We start from the raw sequence: 23,984 nt of genomic DNA, 5'->3' as shown, positions 1-23,984 counted from the left end.
ATATGTATTTTTGAAAAGCTATTTGTTATTTTTTTCCACCCCTAGTACAAGACATAAGAAAAAGTTCCCAGTGACAAAGTTCGCACGTTCTGAATCGACAAAATATAAAAATTTTGTTTATCTTCAAGACAATTGAAGATATCGTGAAGCGGTTTCCACTACTTTTCACGACTTTCCAAGAAAATTGAGCCCAGGACTTCTTTCAAGGTTCAGAAATAGCCAAAATCAAGCAATTTGGAATACCCTATACAAGCTTAGTTTGGGTGCATTATTGGCCATATTCTGATCTGAAATCCATCATCATATTGGCGATCTTGCGTAGGATGTGTGGTCTCTTTGTTTACTCTCCCAATCGTGATTCGAAAAAATTATTCCCCTGTGAGGGTGGATGCCGACTAACCGTCCAATACACACAATTCCCCGAATTCTTTCAACAAATTCCGTCGGCATGTTAGCCACGCAAATATTATGGGTTCTAACTGTCACTGGCTCCTTTATTTGTGAGCTGGGGTCATTAATCACAATCATCGATGTTGTGCAAGAAATACAAGTCTTTAGGGTTCGGACAGAGGCCGAGAGGCACGTCCTCTTTCGATTGTATCGACGGTCGTCCCAGGCTTTTTGACATTTCTAATCGATTTCAGCATTTTTAACGGAGACGGTAGCGGCTAGCTCAAAGTGTCAAGTAGCGTCGGCCACTTTGATGTCTTTATTCCTTTGCGAACTTTTGTAATAGATATACCTACCGTTTGTCAGGGTTCGGTTTCCAGAGTTTGAAATGTTGAAATTTAGACGAAAACAATGACGGAATGGCACTTTGTCGGTATCGAGTTCCTGAAAAAAAAATAGTTAACAAAGAAATCAGGCTTAACTACTGTAGTCAGTGTTATTCTTTCATTTCCATATCCTATACATTATCTCCTGTAACGACCTGCACCAGTAGGAGCTGCAATTCTGTGCAGAGATTCTATTTCTCAAATATGAACATTAGAAAAAAACATGTTCTCTTTCATCAATCATCATGAAACTAATGAAAGTTTCAACCCAGAGAAAAATGTTTCAATGAATTTCAATAAAAAATATTCTTTATATTATCAAAATGAGAAATAGAAATTAACATTTCCATTATTTTATTGGCACACTGGACTTAATGTATCCTAGGTATATAGGATGAGTCTTGGAAAAAAATTACCTTCAGAATGACTAGCTAAATGTGTGACACTACATATCTGTGGGTCTCTTAAAAAGAGTTGCATTCGGTCAAAGTACCCAATTTTTCGAATTTTACAGATATTTTTGATTTTTGAACACAAAATTATACGAGAAAATATGAGGAATGCTTTAATTTTACGAAACGTTCAAATATACATTAAATAGCGCCCAACTTAGTTTCAAGAGTTGGGTTCTTTGGTATTTTCATGGTACGTAATTGTCATAATGATAAAACTGGAAGACGTGGGTGATATCTTGTGTTCGAGAAAGATTCATTTCATTCGATAAGACCGTTTGTGAGATAGAACTAAGAATAACATTTTTTTATGGGTTTTCAACAGCCTGTATCTTTCAAACTGAGCGGATTCAGAAAAAATGGTAAAGGAAAAGATTGTTTCTCTTGACCCCAGTAATCTACTGTTAAAATATTTGTACGAGTCAAAGACTCAATATGTATATTTTGATCTTTTCACTCAATAATGAAATAAAATTTTTCTGATCTGCTTCTAATACATTTTGTAGAATGAATCTGAAATTTTTCATTCAATCAACAAATTGAAACACTTAAATGTGTACTATTCATCAAAGAATCAAGGTTGGAAATTAAGAATGAATACATGATTGATTATCAAACCTTGGTCATAGTTAGTTACATAATAAATTGAATATTTTTATTTATTACTATCACTTCGTATCAAATTACTCAAAGTTTATAAACTACAGAGGAGGAATTTATGAAAATTCATGTTTTATCTTGAGTGCAGTCAAAAAACCTTCTTTTATGAAAAGTATTCATTTGTGGATGATCCACAGTTTCCTCAACGAACTTTTCCCATTTACATGGAATACTTGCGTCAATTGAACATGAGAATGCAGATAATACCCTATGAAAAGTTCTTGAAATATCAATTCTTGTCCAAAACGTTGGATGGATTTTCACCAGCACTTTCACTTACTTTTTTAGTACAAATATAGATTTTACGAGTGAATCAAGAACGTGGTTTGAATATTTGTATTCACCAAGAAGTAGTGGCAGCGATGGATATGATTAAACCTCCCAGAGCTGAAAGAATTGGCAACTACGGCGACATAGCCTAGGCCAGCAAGTATGTACTTACTGTCGTAACTTGACCTTTCTTGGTGCATACAAAATATGTAAAATCATACCATATTTTTCGAAGAAAACACCCAAATATCTCATAATCTAGGGTTTTTTCACAACGTCAGGATAATCCTGCGTTTCCCCATTCAGAAGGACACTGGCCCATCCTCATCCTCCGAAGAGAATAGACACATGCATTCCATACAAATACTCCGGGTTCAACATGCCATCGATCTACACGCACAAAAGTTAATTTTTACAACCGTGCAATGCTACTTTACAAATACAAGAACACAGCCAACCTCGTGATCGATCCCGATGGGCCCATCGCTCATTATTGGGCCTCGGCGGGGAGCATTTCCAAAACGCTGAAGACACATGGGTATCTTCGCTTTCTTCTCGCTCGGAAGAAAAGGGATCGCTCAGATGTCACGGGTGGCAAATCGGAATTTCACGAATCTTGATGGATGATCAGGACTTCTGGAAGATGTATTTATTAGCAGAGATAATGGGAGAGTGGAGTCGTGTCCTCATCAAGGATGATGTCACGCTGAAGCTCGGAAAAATGGCCGTGACGTTTGGAATTATGGACTAGTTATCGACTACTGGATAAATGAATGCGTTCATAATCTGCAGCGTTTGTTGGGACTGAGGGACATAATGTTTTTATGGGTAGTCGTAAATTGGGTACTTTCAGGTGATGGTCTTTTGGCTTATTATTTTCCATGATGAACCTTCAGTATCGGGGACGAAAATATTATAAGAACCCAGAATTTTTCAGTTTTTGTCTTAGAAATCTGTCAATCTGTCATCTGTCAATCTGTCGTATGTCAATCGCCGTCAGATCTTTTGAATATTTTTTACGTCTTTTTGCCATATATGAAGCCCATCAACGTCTGACTGTTTTGCTTCCGAATGATTTTTTGTTGAGTCCACTCACATGATTCTACAAGAGCCTCTTGTGTTTGACTCGGATGTTAATCGATCAATGCCTCAAATTTTTTGTCTTCGAGTTTTTTTGACGGTTCAGAGACTCAGAGAGTGGCTTTTCGTCAACTTCAGCGCTGAAAATACCGTTTTTGAAACGTCGAAAGCATTTCCTATACTCGATTCAGTTTTATTTTAGCACTCTGTTGGCCAAGAGTAAGGTTGGCATAACTAATATCAATTAATATTACAAAAATGTCGAAATTGATTGAAAAAGAGAGAAGACAGGGTTTCAGGAAGTGCTATTTAGAATTCTGGTTAGTTCATTCAAATAGTAGGTAACCCTAATATTTATTTAATATCTACAATACAAGGATATATTGAAAAATTCTTAGCCTACTATAGAACCAAACAAAATTTCAATGTCAAAATATTTTATTACTCAACATATTCTCCTCTTAATTGGATACATTTATTATAGCGAACCTGCAACGTCTCTAGACCTTTCAAAAAAAAAGTTTCTTCTTGCTCTGCAAACCAGACCTTCATAGCTTTTATTACCTCCTCGTTGGGAGAAAATTCACGACCTTTTCAATTTTTTTTCAGTTGAGGAAAGAGATGATAGTCGGATAGAGCCAAATCTGGTGAAGAAAGGGGGTGTTCTAGTAATCAAAACCCTAAATCACGAATTTTTTGCATGGCGATATGAGATTTGTGTGTAGGGGCATTGTCCTGCAAAAACAAAACACCTTTGGATATCTTTCCGCGTCTTTTCTCTTTAATTTTCTCCCGTAGATTGGTCAGTAATGTCGAATAGTAATCTCCGGTTATTGTTCTACCCGTTATTCTAAAAAATCAATCATGATTACTCCATGGCAATCCCATAAAACTGAAGCAAGAACTTTTCCAACAGATTTTTGGACACGAAACTTCTTAAGCCTACAATAGAATCAAACAAAATTTCAATGTCAAAATATTTTATTCCTCAACATATTCTTCTCTTAATTGGATACATTCATTACAGCGAACCTGCAACGTCTCTAGACCTCTCAAAAAAAATGTTTCTTCTTGCTCTGCAAACCTGACCTCCACAGCTTTTATAACCTCCTCGTTGGAAGAAAATATATGACCGTTTTAAACTTTTTTTAGTTGAGGAAAGAGATGATAGTCGGATGGAGCCAAAACTGTTGAATAAGGGGGTGTTCTAGTAATTCAAACCCTACATCACGAAGATTACTCCATGGCAATCCCAAAAAACTGAAGCAAGAACTTTTCCAGCAGATTTTTGGACACGAAACTTCTTAGGTCTTGGAAAACCAGAGTGTCGCCATTCCATCGATTGTTGCTTCGTTTTTGGGTCGATCGCATCGTAGGACATTGATCACCAAAGGTATATTGAGCATATTTTCGTAAATCTGCTTATCTTAACCCTTTCAAATACAGGTACTTGATGATGGCTCGATACTCCAATTTGTCGATTTTCAATCCGTTTGTATAAACGTCAATTATGTTCGCCACATATTTTCTACTTTATATTTTCCGAATTGATTCGACATTGTGATAAAATACGTAATTACTGAGACTTTTACGTAGAATGGACAACATAGCGCTCTGATTTAAAACCCAAAAATGTTTTGACAAGCGTCATACCCTCAGATTTTCTTACTATACAGAGTGGAATGTGTCAAATTCCTATGGCCAACCGAGCACTAAAATAAAAGTGAATGGAGTAGTTTTCAACCCAATCTTCATTTTTGGCTATATTTGAGGATATACAGCAACGCTAGGCAAATGCGGTCTCATTTTAACCTACAGTTATTTCAGCTGTAGGTACCCACTGCCATATTGAAAACATCAATGTTAACACAGCGTCCAAACATCACGCAGATGTCCCCAACAAAATGGCCATTATACCTTCGACCTGAAATCGTCACAATTCACCGAAACGCCTAGACCATAGAGATTGGCGTTTCTAGATCCGAAATAATATTTGCTTCTAAATTGAAATGTTTGGGCGGCATTCGACAAAGTGTTTGGCAACAAATACGGACCATCTATTTCTCCATCGGAGACATGCAGCATTCGACACGCAGATAAGCAGTGACTTTGTGACCGCGTCACCACCGCTCTGTTCTGTGTGCGAAATCGGACTTGGGGCATTATGAGGGTTGATTCTCTTTTGGAGTGTAGCCACCCTTGCACAATGGCGGTGCTAATGGGATAAAGCTCCTATTCTTCGGGGAAAATTGTTTCCTCAAATCGGCTCGGATTTGCAAGAATGTGCGCGTTTCAATGATGATCTGGCTTTCAGGAACGTAAAACGTTGATTCTACACCATCTTGTATTGGATATATACGATTCGAATGTCATAGAAAAATAGTTCTTGGTTCCTACGGATGCAAACTAGGAAATCCTCTATGAATTGGAATACAATGGATTTTTTATTTATTGCAGTCTATTCATTATTATTTTTTGAGTTTTCAAACTTCAGACACATCTAAAGTGTGGAAAAATGGTTCGCTTACTGGAAAATATGCTGTCAGATAGAAGGACTCGTGTTTTTGTTGATGGTAATAGTATAGTTTTAGCATCTCTTCTTTTCGATTTGATATCTGTGTGATATCCCTACTACTTCTTCTGAGAAATTGATATAGGTTGATATTGCCCTCGCATTTCGTCATTCTGATTCTAGATAGAGTATAAACTATCTACAGATTTAGAAATTTTGGGAAGTTACCGATTCGAGTGGCGTTTGCATCCTAACCCAAATAAAACAGAGGTTTTGTGGTTTGACTCGCACAAATATTTTAACAGTACATTCTTGAGGTCAAAAAGAAGAATTTTTTCTTTTACCATTTTTTTCGAATCGGTTCGGTTTAAAAGATAGAGGCTGTTGAAAAACCATAAAAATTTATTTTTAGTTCTATCTCATAAACGGTTTTATCAAATGGAATTAATTTCGGAATATAGTTTTTCATTTATTTGATTAATCTTTTTCGAATACGAAATATCACCCATGTCTTCCAGTTTTCTCATTATGACCATTACGTTCCATAAAATGCCAGAATTTCAAAGAACCCAACTCTCGAAACTAATGGTTGTTTTCTGCTTTTCATCTGTAAGTTACAAATCTGTAGTGTACGATCGATCTGTCAGTGTCCGATTCACAGATTCGTAAATAATGCAATGGGCCAGTTTCCTAAAACTCCAAAATCGAATTTAAAATTATTTATGGAAACCCTTTTCCATTAGTTATCCAACACGTAAAAGATTCGATTCAAAATTAAGAAATTTCAGAAATATACCCTTCGAAACTTCCAATATGTAAAAGCTTGTGACGTAGAATGACCTTTACTAAAGTCTAGTAATTTTTGTTAATTAGACAACAGTGGAACTGACCAAGAAGATATGGAATTCTATATCCACACATTTCAAAAAATTGTTTCTGTAATCTGTGATATTTCTATGCACTGTTTGTTTTCCTTGTCAAATGTGATCACCAAACTTGATATTTATTCATAGACATAGAGACATAGAGTCTATATGTCTATGTATTTATTAAATCTATAATGATCATAAAACTTTCATGACCATTATTGATTCGATGGGTGTTGCCGGATTGTGAAAATGACGTAGAATGTTCATAAGAGAGCACTTCTGAAATCAGAATTTTCGTAAGTGTATACAGACAAAACGCAATATGTTAAAATTCTAAAGAAATATATTTCGATATCTTAGGTCCTTTCGTTTGCATAAAAAGTGTAGCACTTTTCTACACTCGATTTGATTTACACCAGTGTAGAGGAGCTAGGTGTAGTTTATCTACATCTCCTTTTGACTATATGTAGATAAACTACACTTCCTCTACACTGGTATAAATCAAATCGAGTGTAGAAAAGTGCTACACTTTTTATGCAAACGAAAGGACCTAATGTCCTGGAGAAAACTTTCCACAGACATGTCCAAATGGCGTCCCAAGACACGAAAAATCAGTCCCTCAAAACGGAAAAATTGATAAACCAACAGGTGACGCGAAATAGAACACCTAATCAGTATCTCATTCAAATGCAAAACAGAGAACCGAACGTGGAAAAATTTATGGTTCTCACCTGATCATCAGTCCTCGCGCCGCGGTCATTTTATAAATAACCCGCGGTAATTAGCATCAAAATGAATTTTGATATGTTAATGCCCTCAAAAATGCCGAAACCCCGGTACGAAAGCAGCCGCATCTGTGTTATGATAATCGCTATTAAGAATAACAACTTCATCCAGTGTTGTCTCCTTTCCGTTCTCGAAGCCGACTACGTTGAGCCGTTTATTTATGTTTTCGGAGCGGCTCCTTTGTGAGAAGGAGCGTAGTGCTCGGCAACGGCCAGGCCGGTCACGCCGACCTTTGTCATTTCGTGGCCGGGGAGACTCGCAGTCAGAAGTAACATGTTCATTCTGTGCGACTTGATTAACGGTGACGCGCCAACTCGGCCAATCGACGGTGCGTCTACCTGCGGGGCGATAGAAGTACCTGGGGACCTTGAGATAGAGGGCAGCACTATATTATGTCTCCTAGATGGTACCTTAGCTTTAGGAGACCACAAATTTCAGTTGGGCCAGACGGTAAAGTTGATAGTTATGAAGGAGTTACAGCTCAATGTGCCTTATGCTGTTTTCACCACTGCACCATCTACAGCTCGCCTACCAGTTCCAGAGTTCTGGTGAATTCCAGTATCTAGGGAGGCTTCAAGGATGTCCTCACTCCAACAAGTTTCTTGCTTGCTGTTGGCTTGAAATGACGATGCATTTTGAAACTACCTGAACAGTATTTTCTTCCTCCACTCCACACCATCTACACTAGTCATAGGAGGATGTATTGAAAAATTCTTAGCCTATAATAGTACCAAACGAAATTTCAATGTCGAAATATTTTATTACTCAACATATTCTCCTCTTCATTGGATACATTTATTACAGCGAACTTGCAACGTCTCTAGACCTCCAAAAAAAATGTTTCTTCTTGTTCTGCAAACCAGATCTCCACAGCTTTTATTACCTCCTAGTAAGAAGAAAATTTACGACCTCTTAAACTTTTTTTCAGTTGAGGAAAGAGATGATAGTCTGATGGAGCCAAATCTGGTGAATAAGGGGGGGTGTTCAAGTAATTCAAAACCTAAATCACGAATTTTTTGCATGGCAACATAAGATTCGTGTGCAGGGGCGTTGTCCTGCAAAAACAAAACACCTTTGGATAACTTTCCGCGTCTTTTCTCTTTAATGTTTTCCCGTAGAGTGGTCAGTTATGTCGAATAGTAATCTCCGGTTATTGTTCCACCCTTATCCAAAAAATAAATCATGATCACTCCTTGGCAATCTCAAAAAACTGAAGCAAAAACTTTTCCAGAAGATGTTTGGACAAGAAACTTCTTAGGTCTTGGAGAACCAGGGTGTCGCCATTTCATCGATTGTTGCTTTGTTTCTGAATCGTAGAGATGTACCCAAGTCTCATCTAGAGTTCTTCTTCGGTTTAAGAAGTCTACATCGTTTTCAAATCGAGCACAGATCGAACGCGATGCTTCTACCCTTGCACGCATTTGGTCAACATTCAAACATTTGGGGATCACTTTTGCAGCAATTTTTCTCATGTCCAAATTGACGTGAACTATATGATGAACGCGTTCGTATGAAATATTCAGTGCTTCAGATATCCGTTTTAGCCCAATTCGACGGTCTGATAAAATCATGTCATGAACTGCATCGATATTTTCGGGGACTGACACAGAAACTGGCCTTCCCGATCAATCATCTTCAATGGAAAATCTACCTCTTTTGAAGCTTGCAGTCCAATTTTTCACGGTCGCATACGAGGACATCGATCACCAAGGGTATTAAGCATATCTTCGTAAATCTGCTCACCTCTTAACCCTTTTAAATACAGGTACTTGATGATGGCTCGATATTCCAATTTTCCACAATTTCGGTGTACATCTTCTTTCTTTTGATTAATTTCGTAACTCTGGTTTAATTTTTTGACCTCAAACTTTACACTGACACTTCTAATGAGTTATTGTTCGTAACTATGGTAACGCAATATTTTTTATGCATTGAACTATTTGAACTGGTCTAGGCTAACTAGATATCAATACATTCTCTTATGCTTCCTGGTGCGACTTTCTCTTGCAAGGACGTATCTTATATTCTTTTAAACTGAGGCCTTGAAGCCAATTGTTCGTCCTCATGCAGTTGGTGTGACTCACACCCTACTAAAATACCTCAAGTTATAAGAAATGATGCTCTTTCACCATGGGAATGGGAGTTTTTGTGTTTCCAAGGTGTGTTGTCCTCAGCTCAGTGAGCTTTTTCTCGAAAAACCCAATTCGAGACTTCTGACTCGAGTACGCAGGATGAGTTGCTCCAGCCAAGAGCCTTACTCTCAATTCTGGGAACTATTTCAAGGAACATGTAGCCAACTGTTCGAAGTAGCCTTCAAATAAGCTGGGATATCTATTGAAAGCTAGGAAATATTTCTCGATAGCTCTTATTCGTCTACTCCACAGGTAGACAAGACCCAGATTGAGCCAGAGATTAAATAGTGCCCTCATGTTAAGGGCTGAGCATCCAAACATCCATTACAATTCCTGGATTCCATCCAGGAACAGGAAAGAGCAGTAATACACATTGTACTGTTTAGTCTTCAACTTCAAGATCTAAACTGCAATATTGTGGTTGAGCATTGGCCCAGATTGCCGTCGCCAGAACCTCAACCTTCTTCATATCATAGACACGAAGAAAGTCACATCGTATCCACTCGATACGACAACTGATGGGAAACTATTCAAAGCCTATTTTGGGAATGTGTCGTGAAACTTTTCTCGCTTAATTACCCTTGGCTTGACTGATGTCTCGAATGCTCCGATATTAAATTCTGTTTTGATCCCGAACCATGTGGAAATTCACATTTCGGTGATTTTGGAAAGGTCCCCACGGCTGTCCTTTGAAAATAATATCGGGATCATTATGATTGGGTTGAATCGGTTGATTATGCATAACAAATTTTTTTGTTAGATCAGTATTATTCCCAAAGACTTATGCGGTCAACTCAAGTTCATGATTTCGTATGAAAATACCATCACATTTTTGGTAAAAACAAGGTAGAAATAATGAATTTCGAAATGATCGTGAAATATAAATAATATAATGAAAAACACCTTCCTTTGGATGCAAATATTGCTAATAACGAAAAAGAAAGTAAATTTGAGGCTCTTAGGGCCCCTCTATTCCTATTGTGCCTCTGCGTTAATCAGTCTCAGAAAATTTGAGGGGAATTCAAAGTTGAGAGCTCAAAAGTTTTTGAATTAGGTACTTTTCTCTTAGCTTGAATTTTTCTGCGAAACAGAGAAGTGAACATTTTTAGTATATGAGAAGTTGTCTTTTTTTCATAATGAACAATTGGAATTTAATGATATTTCCATTTTGTTGTACTTATATTCACAAGAACACTACTTAAGTTATTCTATTGTTAACTCCAATTCGGATTCTTCCACAGACATCCACATAATCCTAGAATCTTTACAGATTCCTGAAGTCTACATCAAGGAATGTAATTCTTATATGTAGGAAGCAAACATCTTCTACAAATTTACCTCAGAAATGAGTTCACTGTATACAGTTTAAAGTCGTCGAAATTTGTTAAATATCTTGCTTCGTTATCGAGTTACAGGGCGTTTTTGCAAAATATACCTCTATATTCTTGAAGATTTTTCTTTCAATCTTGTAGTTCTCGAGATGCTTTCAGTGAGCATCGAAATATAGACACCCTATTTTCATTGCATTGCTTGCGCATTCGCCATATTGCAACTACTCCTATCAGTTTGTATCTACACACAATTCAATTCAAATTCTTCAATGAACTCTTATAATAATTGCAGGACTTGGACCTTCAACATAAAATGTTGAACTTAAGCCATAATATGTAGGGTTGTCTGAAAGAAAACGAAAATTATTCAAATAACAAAAGTTTTAATATAATGACCTGCAGTCTCGTCATGTCAGAGACAAGAAAAAGAAATTGAGTAATGTTCTAATGACAATTTTTCAAAAACATATATACAGGGTGAGTCTTTGACCCGTACAAATATTTTAACATTTTTTCTAATTCGGCCCTGATAAAAAGTTATAGCCATCGTAACTTTCCATAATGAGTTTTGCTAGCTCTAGAAAAACAAAATTACCTTCAGAATAGCTAGCTGAATCTGTGACACTACATCTGTGGATCTTTTAAACAGAGTCATATTCAGCCAAAGTACCCAATTTCTCAAATTTCACAGATAACATCAAATTACTCGAAAACAACGCATTATATACCCATATATTCATTAGATATCGTCCAACCTGTTTTCAAGAGTTGGGTTCTTTTAATTTTTAGCATTTTTATGATACGTAATGGTCATAAAGTATTTTTAAAGGAATACACAAACCAAAATTTCAAAGTTATTACCATTAAATGGTACCTAAATAGTTCAAAAATCACGATATAGGGACTTGTGCTGGAATATACAGGGGAAGCACCAAGTGAACACTATTGTTTTAGGCTACAGCTCTTGCTCTAGAGTTTTTTCAGGCAGAAATACAATCGAAAAACGCGTAGAAATGAAACCTGGGAAGAAACTATCAAGGATATGATACATAGTTACCCATTCTGATGGAATCAAAGCTCTGAAGTACTGAACTTTTATGTCATCGACTTAAAGCTGATATCGCAATGAGAGAGAAAACTCAATGAAATAGTTCTCTTAAGTCTAGGTTCCAGACCACTCTGGAATCAAAGGAAATGAAGAGGCCAACAAACTCTCCGCAGAAATAGAGCACAAAAGCCATTTACTGTCCTTTCTGTGCTTTTCTGTGATAGAGGAAACTGCACCAATGAGAAAGAGTTCTTGGAGAAGTAGGAAACCAAAAGATAAACTCTCTGGAGGAATCTTCCAAGCTTGGATAATTCCAAAAAGTTCCTTCGATTTTGAAACTGGAAGGTTTAAGAAGCATTTGGATCTCATTAAGATCCTTCTCATTGGCTTCCTTCACAGGACATTGTCGGTATTGTCGCCAAAGCAAGCATGTGATGAAACTGAGCTTATCAGAAACTTTTTACCTACTCACAGAGTGCCTTGCCATTGCAAGCCTGCAAAAGGAATGTCTTGGAGGAGAAAAATAAAGGAGGAGTGAGCCTTCTTGGAGCCCTCTAAGATACTACAGTTCATTGAAACTCTGGAGCTGGTGGGCAACTAGTAGATGGGGGCATAATATAGACCATAAGGTCGAAGTGGAACTATTTGAGTTGGGTATTAAATTTTCTCATGGCGCATCCTGCGTCCAACGCTCCTTGAAGCTATGTCTCAGAGCTCGACAAGCCTTATACAACCAAGACCTGTTTCCACATTGAGATAATTAAGCAATGAAGCGTCTTAATTCCCGCATTCGAATGCCATCGCCGTTAATACCGAAAAATATCGCTGATTAATCAGAGGTGGCTGCTGGAAGCTCCTCGGAGACCAGAGAGAAGGCCACGCCCCTACTGACAGATGAAACTTGAAAGCGGCCGCCGTTCGCGACATGTTGCCCCGCAGGATATGCCCGTCTCATTGCCCGCTTCTTGGGTAACAATATATTCAATCTGCATCGGCTACACCCTCCGGGAATTCGAGATTTAGACGTGTGTTCCACCCCTTTCGTACCGACGTGTTAACAATGAAGTATCGCAATCCTTTCATTCAGGCCGCGGAGATTCGGGAATCGATGGACCATTTGGTGATGCTGACGTCGCCGAGAGTATAATGTTATGGGGGGTGTGAAATTGGGGGAAGTTTGGATGATTTTTTTTAACATAAGATTCCTGAGGTCGAAAGAAACAGTTTTTTACTTTACCATTATTGCCGAATCGGCTCGGTTTAAAAGATACAGGCTGTTGAAAAACCATAAAACAATATAAGGAGGGGAATGTATCGATATCTGATTAGCCTAGACCAGTTCCATGCATAAAAAAATATTGCGTTACCATAACAACGAACAATAACTCATAAGAAGTGTCAGTGTGAAGTTTGAGGTCAAAAAAGTAAACCAGAGTTACGCAATAAATTAAAAGAAAGAAGATGTCCACCGAAATTGTGAAAATCGAGAAATTGGAGTATCGAGCCATCATCAAAAGGGTCAAGAGGTAAGCAGATTTACGAAGATATGCTTAATACCCTTGATGATCAATGTCCTTCGTATGCGACCGTGAAAAGTTGGACTGCAAGCTTCAAAAGAGGTCAATTTTCCATTGAAGATGATGACCGATCGTGAAGGCCAGTTTCTGTGTCAGTTCCCGAAAATATCGATGCAATTCATGACATGATTTTATCAGGGCTTAAACGGATATCTGAAGCACTGAATATTTCATACGAACTCGTTCATCATATACTTCACGTCAATTTGGACATGAGAAAAATTGATGCAAAATCGATCCCCAAATGTTTGAATGTTGACCAAAAGCATGCAAGGGTAGAAGCATCGCGTTCAATCTGTGCTCGATTTGAAAACAATGTAGACCAAATTGTTACTATGGATGAGACTTAGGTACATTTCTACGATCCAGAAACGAAGCAACAATCGATGGAATGGCGACACTCTGGTTCTCCAAGACCTAAGAAGATTCGTGTCCAAAAATCTGCTGGAAAAGTTCTTGCTTCAGTTTGTGGGATTGCCATGGAGTAATCATGATTGATTTTTTGGATAAGGGTAGAACAATAACCGGAGATTACTATTCGACATTATTGACTACTCTACGGGAAAAAATTAAGGAGAAAAGACGCGGAAAGCTATCCAAAGGTGTTTTGTTTTGGCAGGACAACGCTTCTGCACATAAATCTCATGTTGCCATGCAAAAAATTCGTGATTTAGGGTTTGAATTACTAGAATACCCCCCGTTATTCACCAGATTTGGCTCCATCAGACTATCATCTCTTTCCTCAACTGAAAAAAAGTTTAAAAGATCGTAAATTTTCTTCCAACGAGGAGGTAATAAAAGCTGTGGAGGTCTGGTTTGCAGAACAAGAAGAAACATTTTTTTGGAAGGTCTAGAGACGTTGCAGGTTCGCTGTAATGAATATATACAATTAAGAGGAGAATATGTTGAGTAATAAAATATTTTGACATTGAAATTTTGTTTGGTTCTATAGTAGGCTGAGAATTTTTCAATATATCCTCGTATGTGTTGTCTGAGCCTTCATTTTGCTTAGCAAGGCCTCATCGACACCAAGTAACGGACTAATAACATCTCAATCGACTATAAATTCAGCGATTCAAGGGTCCATTCGGATCAACTCACTGTGAAAATCTCTCGAATCAGCATCAAACTGCGGACCACAATGCGGGCCTGATCGTCGACAATGAACCACCTCATTTCTCGATCAGGGTGTACTAGAAAACCCCGCAGCGCTCGTGAATATCGAGAGAACAAGATACGTGGATTATAAACAAGTAATTTCATTGTGTCGAATGGACCGAATCTACTCACGGGGACCGCTACCGTTTTGTCGAATTGTGGTGCCGCGGCAGGGTGGCAAGGAAATCGATCCAGGGGGGTCGCAGAGAGGGTGACAAACATCGAAATTCATCTATTCGCCCAAAAAATCAATAATAGAATGAAATTCATAAATAACGAGGTCAAAAACACTAAGATTTGGTCTATGACTCGAATCGATGTACCTAACCCATCTGTGATCAGTGCCAAGGTCACTTCTGTCAACCTTCAATGGCAATCTGTCAAAACATTGTTGTTAACATAATTAATGGATCAGAAACTACATCCAGAGTTATGAAATCAATTTTATCAGAATAATACCTATTATCTGGTACAGTGCGAGAAAATAGTTGTGCAGAATATCAAATTTGAAGTGCACCTAATAGTGTTTATCTATGACAAGTATATGTAGGATCCACACGATTTATTTCATGATAGAAGAAGAAAAATGACTAAACAGGAAATTAATCCATTATTTTGTGTATTTTACTGCCAATTTGTCGGTTCTATGTTTTGTAGCTTTTGTGCATTGGTCTCTTTGAGTAGAATATAAAGATATGTTACTTTAATATCTCTCCTCAAATACACAAAGACATATTTGAAGCCTGGCATCTTCTTTGATTGTAAACCTGAAAAATATTTCGAATATCATCAAGCTAATTTGGAATATCTGAAGATCGATATACAAAAAAGTTTGAATAATTTTAATTATTAATTAGAAACTGAACATTCAAATTCAAAACGACACCAGTTCAGTCAATTTAGCTTGACGTTAGCAGTTTTTCAACGAATTGGTGAATAGCTACTTTTTTGCCATCTTCTTGATGAAGTATTAGAGATCAGCAATGAAACGTGGGAAAGGAGCCATCATTGGACGAATCTATATCGCCAGACCAGAAATCAAAATACCAAAAGTTTCACGGTCAAACACCAAGTAAGGAGTAAAAGAGGGGTCAAATTCCCAAAAAGGGGTAGTCTAGCAGCTGTCAGAGTCAGAATTGACCAAGTTACTTAAACCGAACGCAAAGAAAAGGTTTTGACAACCTTTTCTGCCTGCCTTCTTTAGGCTGGAAAAATAATTTGATCTAAAACAAACAGAACTGTACGAAAGCGCTGGCGGGCCACACAAAAAAAATCCAAATGTATAATTCCGACTTGCTAAGTCAGAATTCTGAGTCACAAGTCGAAATTCCGAATTGCAAGTCAGAGTTCTGAGTTACAAGTCGGAATTCTGAGATACAAGTCGAAATTCTGAGATACAAGTCGGAATTCTGAGATACAAGTCAGAATTCTGAGTTACAAGTCGGAATTCTAAGATACAAGTTGGAATTCCGACTTACAAGTCGGAATTCTGAGATACAAGTCGGAATTCTGAGATACAAGTCGGAATTCTGAGTTACAAGTCGGAATTCTGAGTTACAAGTCGGAATTCTGAGATATAAGTTGGAATTCCGACTTACAAGTCGGAATTCCGAATTGCAAGTCAGAATTCTGAGTTACAAGTCAGAATTCTGAGATTCAAGTCGGAATTCCAACTAACAAGTCGGAATTCTGAGATACAAGTCGAAATTCCGACTTGTAAGTCGGAATTCTGAGTTACAAGACAGTAGTGGGGCTAGAATTGGTTGAATGACATTTGCTTCGTTGCATCATAGGCTTCATGCAAAAAAAAGTTGCGCTGGAAACAAGAACTAGAAATTTGTGAAAGTATGGCTGCTGGTTATTTAGATCGTAAATCAAGTACGCAAAAAAAACGGCAAAACTTCAAAACTTATCACTACTTATCAGTTAATTCCAAAAGCAGTCAAGAAAATCCAATTTTTTCTGCCACTTCCCATGAAATACAGAAATAAGATCAACCCAATCAACAGCCGCGTCGCAAATTATATCCAGTCCGCAATATATAATTCAAACAATTTTTCGCATCAAACCGCTTCAATCAACCATCAATCTTCCATTGGAATTTCCTCATCTATTAATAGCAGCATATATTTCATTACGTTTTTCGAATAGAGCGTAAGCGTAAACGAGCTGGCAGTCAGGACTGCACATTCCCCCCACCACGCAGAATCGGTTAAAGTAGGTCTTACACCTTTACGTCAAAAGTGATAATCCGTTTACTAAAACATCTGCTAACAAGTCCCGCCTATCTACACACAAACAAACACTAAGGCGGAGCCTAAAAGCTCGAGCTGCCATTGGCCGAGCCAATACCCCCTCCATCGAACACATTATTCCGAGAATTAACAGTCAGAACAGTCAGTCAAAGCGCGAGAAAACTTCCGTTTCCACGTACGCCAAACGTGCTCGAGCTTGAGCGTGAACCGATTCTACAGCGAAAAACTTTTCCGGTTCTCGTGGAAAAATGCAAGATGGTAGTGTACACCGCTCGTGAAAATTTGTTCAAAGTGATGTCTGGGACCTCTTTCAAATCGTTCTCCATCGCTGACATTCTGTCCACCTCGGATAGTGTAGCAGAAAATAAATGTGAATCTTCGAGCGTGAAGGAAGAGTTGGTCGATGAAAGTGAAAGCTCCGACTGTGATTTGGACGTAACTTCGCACTCACCTACGAAGGATGATGACGGCAAGGGTGAGGAGAAAGGTGAAGAGGAGAAGAAGACCAAAGATAAACCCCCTTACAGCTATAACGCTTTGATAATGATGGCCATCCGAAGCAGCCCAGAGAAACGCTTGACCCTCAACGGCATATATGAGTACATAATGAGCAACTTCCCTTACTACAGGGACAACAAACAAGGCTGGCAAAACTCCATAAGGCACAATTTAAGCTTGAACAAATGCTTCGTTAAGGTACCAAGACACTACGATGACCCTGGAAAGGGTAACTATTGGATGTTGGATCCATCAGCTGAAGACGTCTTCATTGGTAGCGCCACTGGAAAACTCAGAAGGAGAAACACTGCAGCTTCAAGGAGTAGACTTGCAGCTTTCCGAAGAACCTTCCACTTTCCTCAATTCTACTACCAGAACTTATACTCTCGTTATAATCCCTACATGATGAACACTCTGGTACCAAGACCGCCAATTCTAGGAAGTTTTCCTCAAATGTTGGACATGTCGACGGCTCTGAGACAGGCTCCGATGGATATGAGCGCCTATGGTATGAGACTTCCAGGTAATTTTCAACAACCGCTAAGTATACCGATTCTGCAACAAGCAATGGCGTCCTTCACGCCGCATTCGAGTACTCTCGGACAAGAACAGACCCCTGAGGGACTCCTAAAGCCGGTCACGGTGTTATCTTTGAATAAATAGTGTCTTGGATTGGAGATTCGTATGTTAACTTGTGATATTAGTGTAATGTTATTTAATAGAGGAAAATCTTGTATATATAATATATTAAGACTAATTTTCTAATTAGTTCACACAAATGTAAATAGATGAGAATAAACGTACTATCATGAACATATTATAAACACAAATTTTTTCATTCTAGATAGAAAAGTGACTTGGTTTTTTATGAAATTCTTCATATCTCTTGTTGTTATAGTCAAATTATTTGCATATTTGACTCAAGTATGTAAGAACCGAGAAGATCTTTGATTAATATAAGTACACATTTAGTTCTGTTCTATTTCTACTAAGCAGATATCTACTATAGAGGTGTATTCATATTAGATTCCTCTTATAATTCCAAATTTCCATTTTTGTTCAATTGATCTTCCATCTCTTCTCAGAATTCAGATATGCAGGATGAGTCTTTGACTAATAGTACAAATATTTTAACAGTAGATTATTGAGGCCAAAAGAAACATTTTATTCTATACCATTTTATCTGATTCGGCCCTGATAAAAAGTCAAAACCATTTTGAGTTTTCATAATGAGCTGTGCCACCATTGGAAGAGCAAAATTACCTCTAGAATAGCTAAATCAGTGACACTACAGATCAGTGGATCTTTAAAAGAGTTGCATTCGGTCAAAGCACCCAATTTTTCGAATTTCACAGATATTTTTGAACATCAAATTACGCAAAACCGGCGCATTATACGAGAAAATATGTAGAGTATTTATATTTTACAATACGTTCAAACATTCAGTAGATAGCGTTCAACTTAGTTTCAAGCGTTGGGTTCTTTGAATTTTTGGTATTTTTATGGTACGTAATAGTCATATTGAGAAAACTGGAAGACGTAGTTGATATCTTGGGATCGAAAAAGATTAATCGAATAAATGAAAAGCTATATTCCGAAATTCATTTCATTCGATATAACCATTTGTGAGATAGAACTGAAAATGTAAAAAAATGTATTTCTTTTAACCTTAAGAATCTGCTGTTAAAATATTTAAACGGGTCAAAGGCTAGCCCTGTATTTTAATTATAACCAACTGTATAAAGCATATTTGGGTATTTTTGCACAGTATAGAAAGCTGATTCCTATCAATTCATGAAATGAAAAACGCCCCAATCTAATATATAAAACAAAATGATTAGGCTCGCAGTGAAAATAATGAGAAAACGATACGTAAATCTACATATAATGTAAAAAAAGTATATATGTATATAAAAAGGGGTTAATGATGTATGGTTCCCTACATCTAATTATCTTCTATTGGTGGTCAACATATGCGTGCATCAATAGTCATAAAATATTCTATACAAACAATTTAAAATAAGGTTCAAACAATATCAATAGTTGTGAGAACGAACCATGTGTGTCATCAAGTTAATATTATCCTGAATATTTTATGAGATCAGAACTTCATCGGAAGTTGGTCACATAAAAATTTCTGATCCATATGCTCTAACTCGAGAAATAAGGAAATTCCCACGGTAGGTTGTAACTAACCCCTCTTTGTTTCATTTCAAGTGGAAATTGGTAAATCTACCAACATGGAAAGTTGAAAACTTCTTCATAATTGCTCCTCCTGGTTATTTTTGAGAAATAAAGAAATAATTCTAGTTCTTTCTGCCAATGAATAAACTATGTTTACCTATCTCAAATGTTAAACAAAGAAACAAACAAATATTTCTATGTTCTATGAGTATGGCTTTTGCCTTTTAGCGATTATCGTCGAAACCATAGAATAAATTAGTGACAATTTGACCAAGAAGGTTTTCAGCTCTACGGGATCCCTTCACTTCCACAAGATCAATAAAGTTGCATACCCTCCTCAGTTTATCCTACCTCTCACTGCTATATGGAACGAAGTGATCGACTAGCTTGGTGCAGAGAAGGGCTGAACTGGAACCTTGAATGGAACAACATTATCTTCAGAGATAAATCCAGAAGAATCACACAGAAGTGTGGGTGAGAAAAGAAGAAGCCTTACTATATCTACTGGAGCAATCAGATAGTAGTTGGTGGCATTTTTTTCGAGCCTTTTCCTTCTTTGGTACAGAGTATAGATGATATTCTCACGTCTTCCACCGCGTAACACGTACGATTTCTTATATACCTTTGTCGGTGTGAAGGTACGATAAAAGAACCTTTTTTAACGAGCACTTGACGAGATGTGAATAGCGCCAATCTAATATTTATAAACTCGGCCATTATAGGAGATATAGGGTTACATCTGAGACCTCTTTCTTCCACAGCATCCTTCGGATGTTGATACGCACAGGGCTGCTTTTAATTTCGTCTCTTTATCTCGGACCCATTCAACACACATCCGACAAGGAAGTTTCCTTATATTCTTATTCGTCGAATTTAAATAGGTGGGTCATTTTGTGTTCGCTGAGGTGGGTACGATGGCGTTAGTTGTTTATTTTCAATGAGATCAGATCTCAAATTGCTTATTTTGGGGATTGTATGGCCAACACGGCTCACGTCTTCAACTCTTTCATGTCAAGTCGTTGAAATGCGCGCAGGAAAGTTGACAATTTGATAAATAATACGAAAGGGAAACCTGTCTGTGCACTGAACCCTTGACCGAAGCTATTTATATTGAATTACACGTCATGAAATCTCACAGATTGCATATGTAGCCCAGGAGACAGCAAAAAAGTGAGAAATTCCGAAGTTAATGGAGTTAATATGGGGATATGGCGAAGAAAACTCAACGAATCAGGCAGAAATAACTAGGTCTGTTTAGCCTAGCTAATACTCTTATCAGGAAAGTACCACAAACTCCTTTCGTTGGCCAGGAACCCTTTTGTGGTACAGAACAATGTACCAAGAAGCTGTCTCAGGAGAAAGAAAATTGATAGATGATTACTCTGGAGAAATCTTTCGAACTTAACACTTCAAGATCTGATAAGTATCTGGATATTCGCAAAAATATGCAACATCTCCTCCATCAGTTCCTTACAAGACATGCTAGCCTCAGGAAGAAGAAGCTAACGGAAATGGATCTACAAGAAAGTGCAGATTTTGTGGATGGAACTCGTGATCACCTGGTAACAGGATGCCTCTCCATTGCAACCCAATGCAAAAAATGCTTCGGAAGAGAAACTTGAAGGAAAGAGAAGCTTGAAACTTCCCCAGATAGGTACTGGAGTTCACCAGAACTCTAGAACTGGACGGTCTGTAGACAACATAGGGGTGAAAACAGCTTTGATGTGGAGAGAATAGATCTCAAAATTGCAGTCAACGCTGTAAAATCCACAGGAGTGCTGTCAACAACTCTTTATGTAAGTACCTCAAACTGTCAAAATATTGATAAAAAGTCAAATCCCTCGAAAACCGTTGAGAATTCAGACGTAGTTGTTTTATCAAACTCATATTCAAATTCAACAAGGAATTCAAAAATATAAAAATATATAGGGTGTTCCAGTTAAAATAACGAAGTTGATAGCTGTGCAGAAGAAACGAAACACTTTTTATAGTTATAAATAATTTTAGTTTAGAGTAAGAGTTAACGACCACTGTCCCATGGCGCGGACACCCTGTTTTAAGCTCTGAACCGCAGTCAATATCAGAATGAAGCACACTTGAAAAAAATTTCCAATCTTTATAACCGATGCCGCATTCCTTTATAAAGCAACACGATCCTCAACCCTCTCGTTTCAACAGAACAAGCCGAATCTTCTCAATTTCAACCCGATTGTTCATTTCTTCCACGTTCACAATTCCAAATGCTTTTTGATCGAAGGCAACGCGAAACCATTACCTCACGTTAAAAAAAAAACGCCGCTATCGAAAAAAGGAGTGAGTTCCCTGTCGCGGCGTCTCGAAAAGGGAAGAATCCTCCATACAATTCCTTTCTGCGGAATCCCCCCTCGAAGGACCATAATAAGCAATCACCTGATACGCGGTTTTGTTAGGTAAATGGTGCCACCTCGTCTAATAGGTTCGAAAATAGAGGGTTAAAGGCCATTAGAAAGGGGCACAATGCGGGTGTAATAGGTCTTATATTCCGATCGTAGCGAGATCAGATAACAAACGAGCAGCGCCTCGATTGAGGCGGCCGACAATGACGTCGATAATTTCGGGATACACCTCGTATCTGCGGGGTTCTTTTGAAATTGGCTACCTCTTTGAAATTACGCTTTTATTCGGTTTTTTTCCGATATATCGATGGATGAGGCATAATGCATGGGAATTTTGGGTTGTTTCGGGAAAAGAGCAACCCTGTTTATTCTTAATCCGGTAAGTATAGGGTAGGTATACAACTTTTCAGTTTTCACGTATAAACATACATGGAATTCCATCTTTATATCTACAACAGAGGGGTATATCGCTCTGTGAAATGTGAAATCTTCTTGTTCGATCTAAAAACTATGCTCTAGTACATTCTTTTTCAAACTTCTTGAACAAGTGACACCTTTACAAATAGAAAATTCTGGCCCCTTTCACTCTATTCGAACTAACCATTTAATGATCAATGGTTTCCCAAAAGATTAAACTTTACAGAGGTAAACGCACCATGGTGTTCTAATATATTAACATTTTTTTTTGGTTCTGAATGATCCTAAGCCTAAAAAATGGATATACCACCAAAAACTATTGTAATATTCCACTGCTCTTATTCCAATTTCACTTAGCATACTTAGTCAACTCAGTGGCAGTTCCAGGAGTGATTTTGTGAGGGGCATAATTTTATTTTATATTTAAAAATTTTGTTCGGTGTTGGAAAATTATCGCAGATCTAAATGTGATACAAATTCTAAAAGAGCAACTCTCCTAGTAATAAATCTGAAAATTCCATCCATTTCGGCACAACCGTTCGGTCTTGAGGCAGTTTCAACGGAATTTTTCGAAGGTTAGCTTTCGAGTAGTTTTTATTCCAAGAAAATTATAGCAGATGTAAATGTGATACATTATCTGAAAGACAAAACTCTTCTGGTAATAAATCTGAGAATTTCAATCATTTCGGCACAACCGTTCGGTTTTGAGAAAGTTTCAACCGATCCCAACTTTTTGAGAATTTTTCGAAGGTCAGCTTTCGAGTAGTTTTTCCTCCAAGAAAACCATCGCAGATCTAAATGTAATACATATTCTAAAAGAGCAACGCTCCTAGTAATAAAACTCAGAATTTCATCCATTTCGGCACAACCGTTCGGTCTTGAGGAAGTTTCAACTGAACCCACCTTTTTGGAAATTTTTCGAAAGTTAACTTTCGAGTCGTTTTTCTTCCGGGAAAATTATGGCAGATCTAAGTGTGACACATATTCTAAAAAAGCAACTCTCCTAGTGATAAATCTGAGAATTGCATTCATTTCGGCACAACCGTTCGGTCTTGAGGAAGTTTCAACTGACCCCATCTTTTTGGGAATTTTTCAAAAGTCAACTTTCGAGTAGTTTTTCATCCAGGAAAATTATCGTAGATCTGAATGTGATACATAATCTGAAAGACCAACTCTTCTTGTAATAAATCTGAGAATTTCATCCATCTCGGCACAGCCGTTCGGTCTTGAGGAAGTTTCAACTGAAACCACCTTTTTGGAAAGTCAACTTTTTTTCGAGTAGTTTTTCTTCCAAGTAGTTTTTCTTCCAAGAAAATCATCGCAGATCTAAATGTGATACATATTCTAAAAGAGCAACTCTCCTAGTAATAAATCTTAGAATTTCATCCATTTCGGCATAACCGTTCGGTCTTGAGGAAGTTTCAACTGACCCCATCTTTTTCTTTCGAGTAGTTTTTCTTCCAGGAAAATTATCTATATTCTAGTAATATATCTCGAAATTTCATCGTGTTCTACGACGTTTCTGCCTACAGTCGCAGAAAGAGGAATTTGAATTCATTCCTCAAAGTGATACCGGCATTATTCAAGTGTCATTGCACCACGAA

General features: G+C 37.6%; 1 protein-coding gene across 1 annotated transcript; it reads left to right on the top strand.

Moving 5' to 3' along the window:
• Nucleotides 1-17,026: 17,026 nt before the first annotated feature.
• On the top strand, nucleotides 17,027-18,212 carry LOC123309700 (fork head domain transcription factor slp2-like). The gene has a single exon (XM_044892925.1). The coding sequence runs from the start codon at nucleotides 17,162-17,164 to the stop codon at nucleotides 18,065-18,067; it is 906 nt and encodes a 301-aa protein (XP_044748860.1). The 5' UTR covers nucleotides 17,027-17,161; the 3' UTR covers nucleotides 18,068-18,212.
• Nucleotides 18,213-23,984: the final 5,772 nt, after the last annotated feature.

The sequence above is a fragment of the Coccinella septempunctata genome, chromosome 3 (assembly GCF_907165205.1).
Source record: "Coccinella septempunctata chromosome 3, icCocSept1.1, whole genome shotgun sequence".
NCBI classification, from domain to species: domain Eukaryota; kingdom Metazoa; phylum Arthropoda; class Insecta; order Coleoptera; family Coccinellidae; genus Coccinella; species Coccinella septempunctata.
This window is presented reverse-complemented; position numbering and strand designations above follow the sequence as displayed.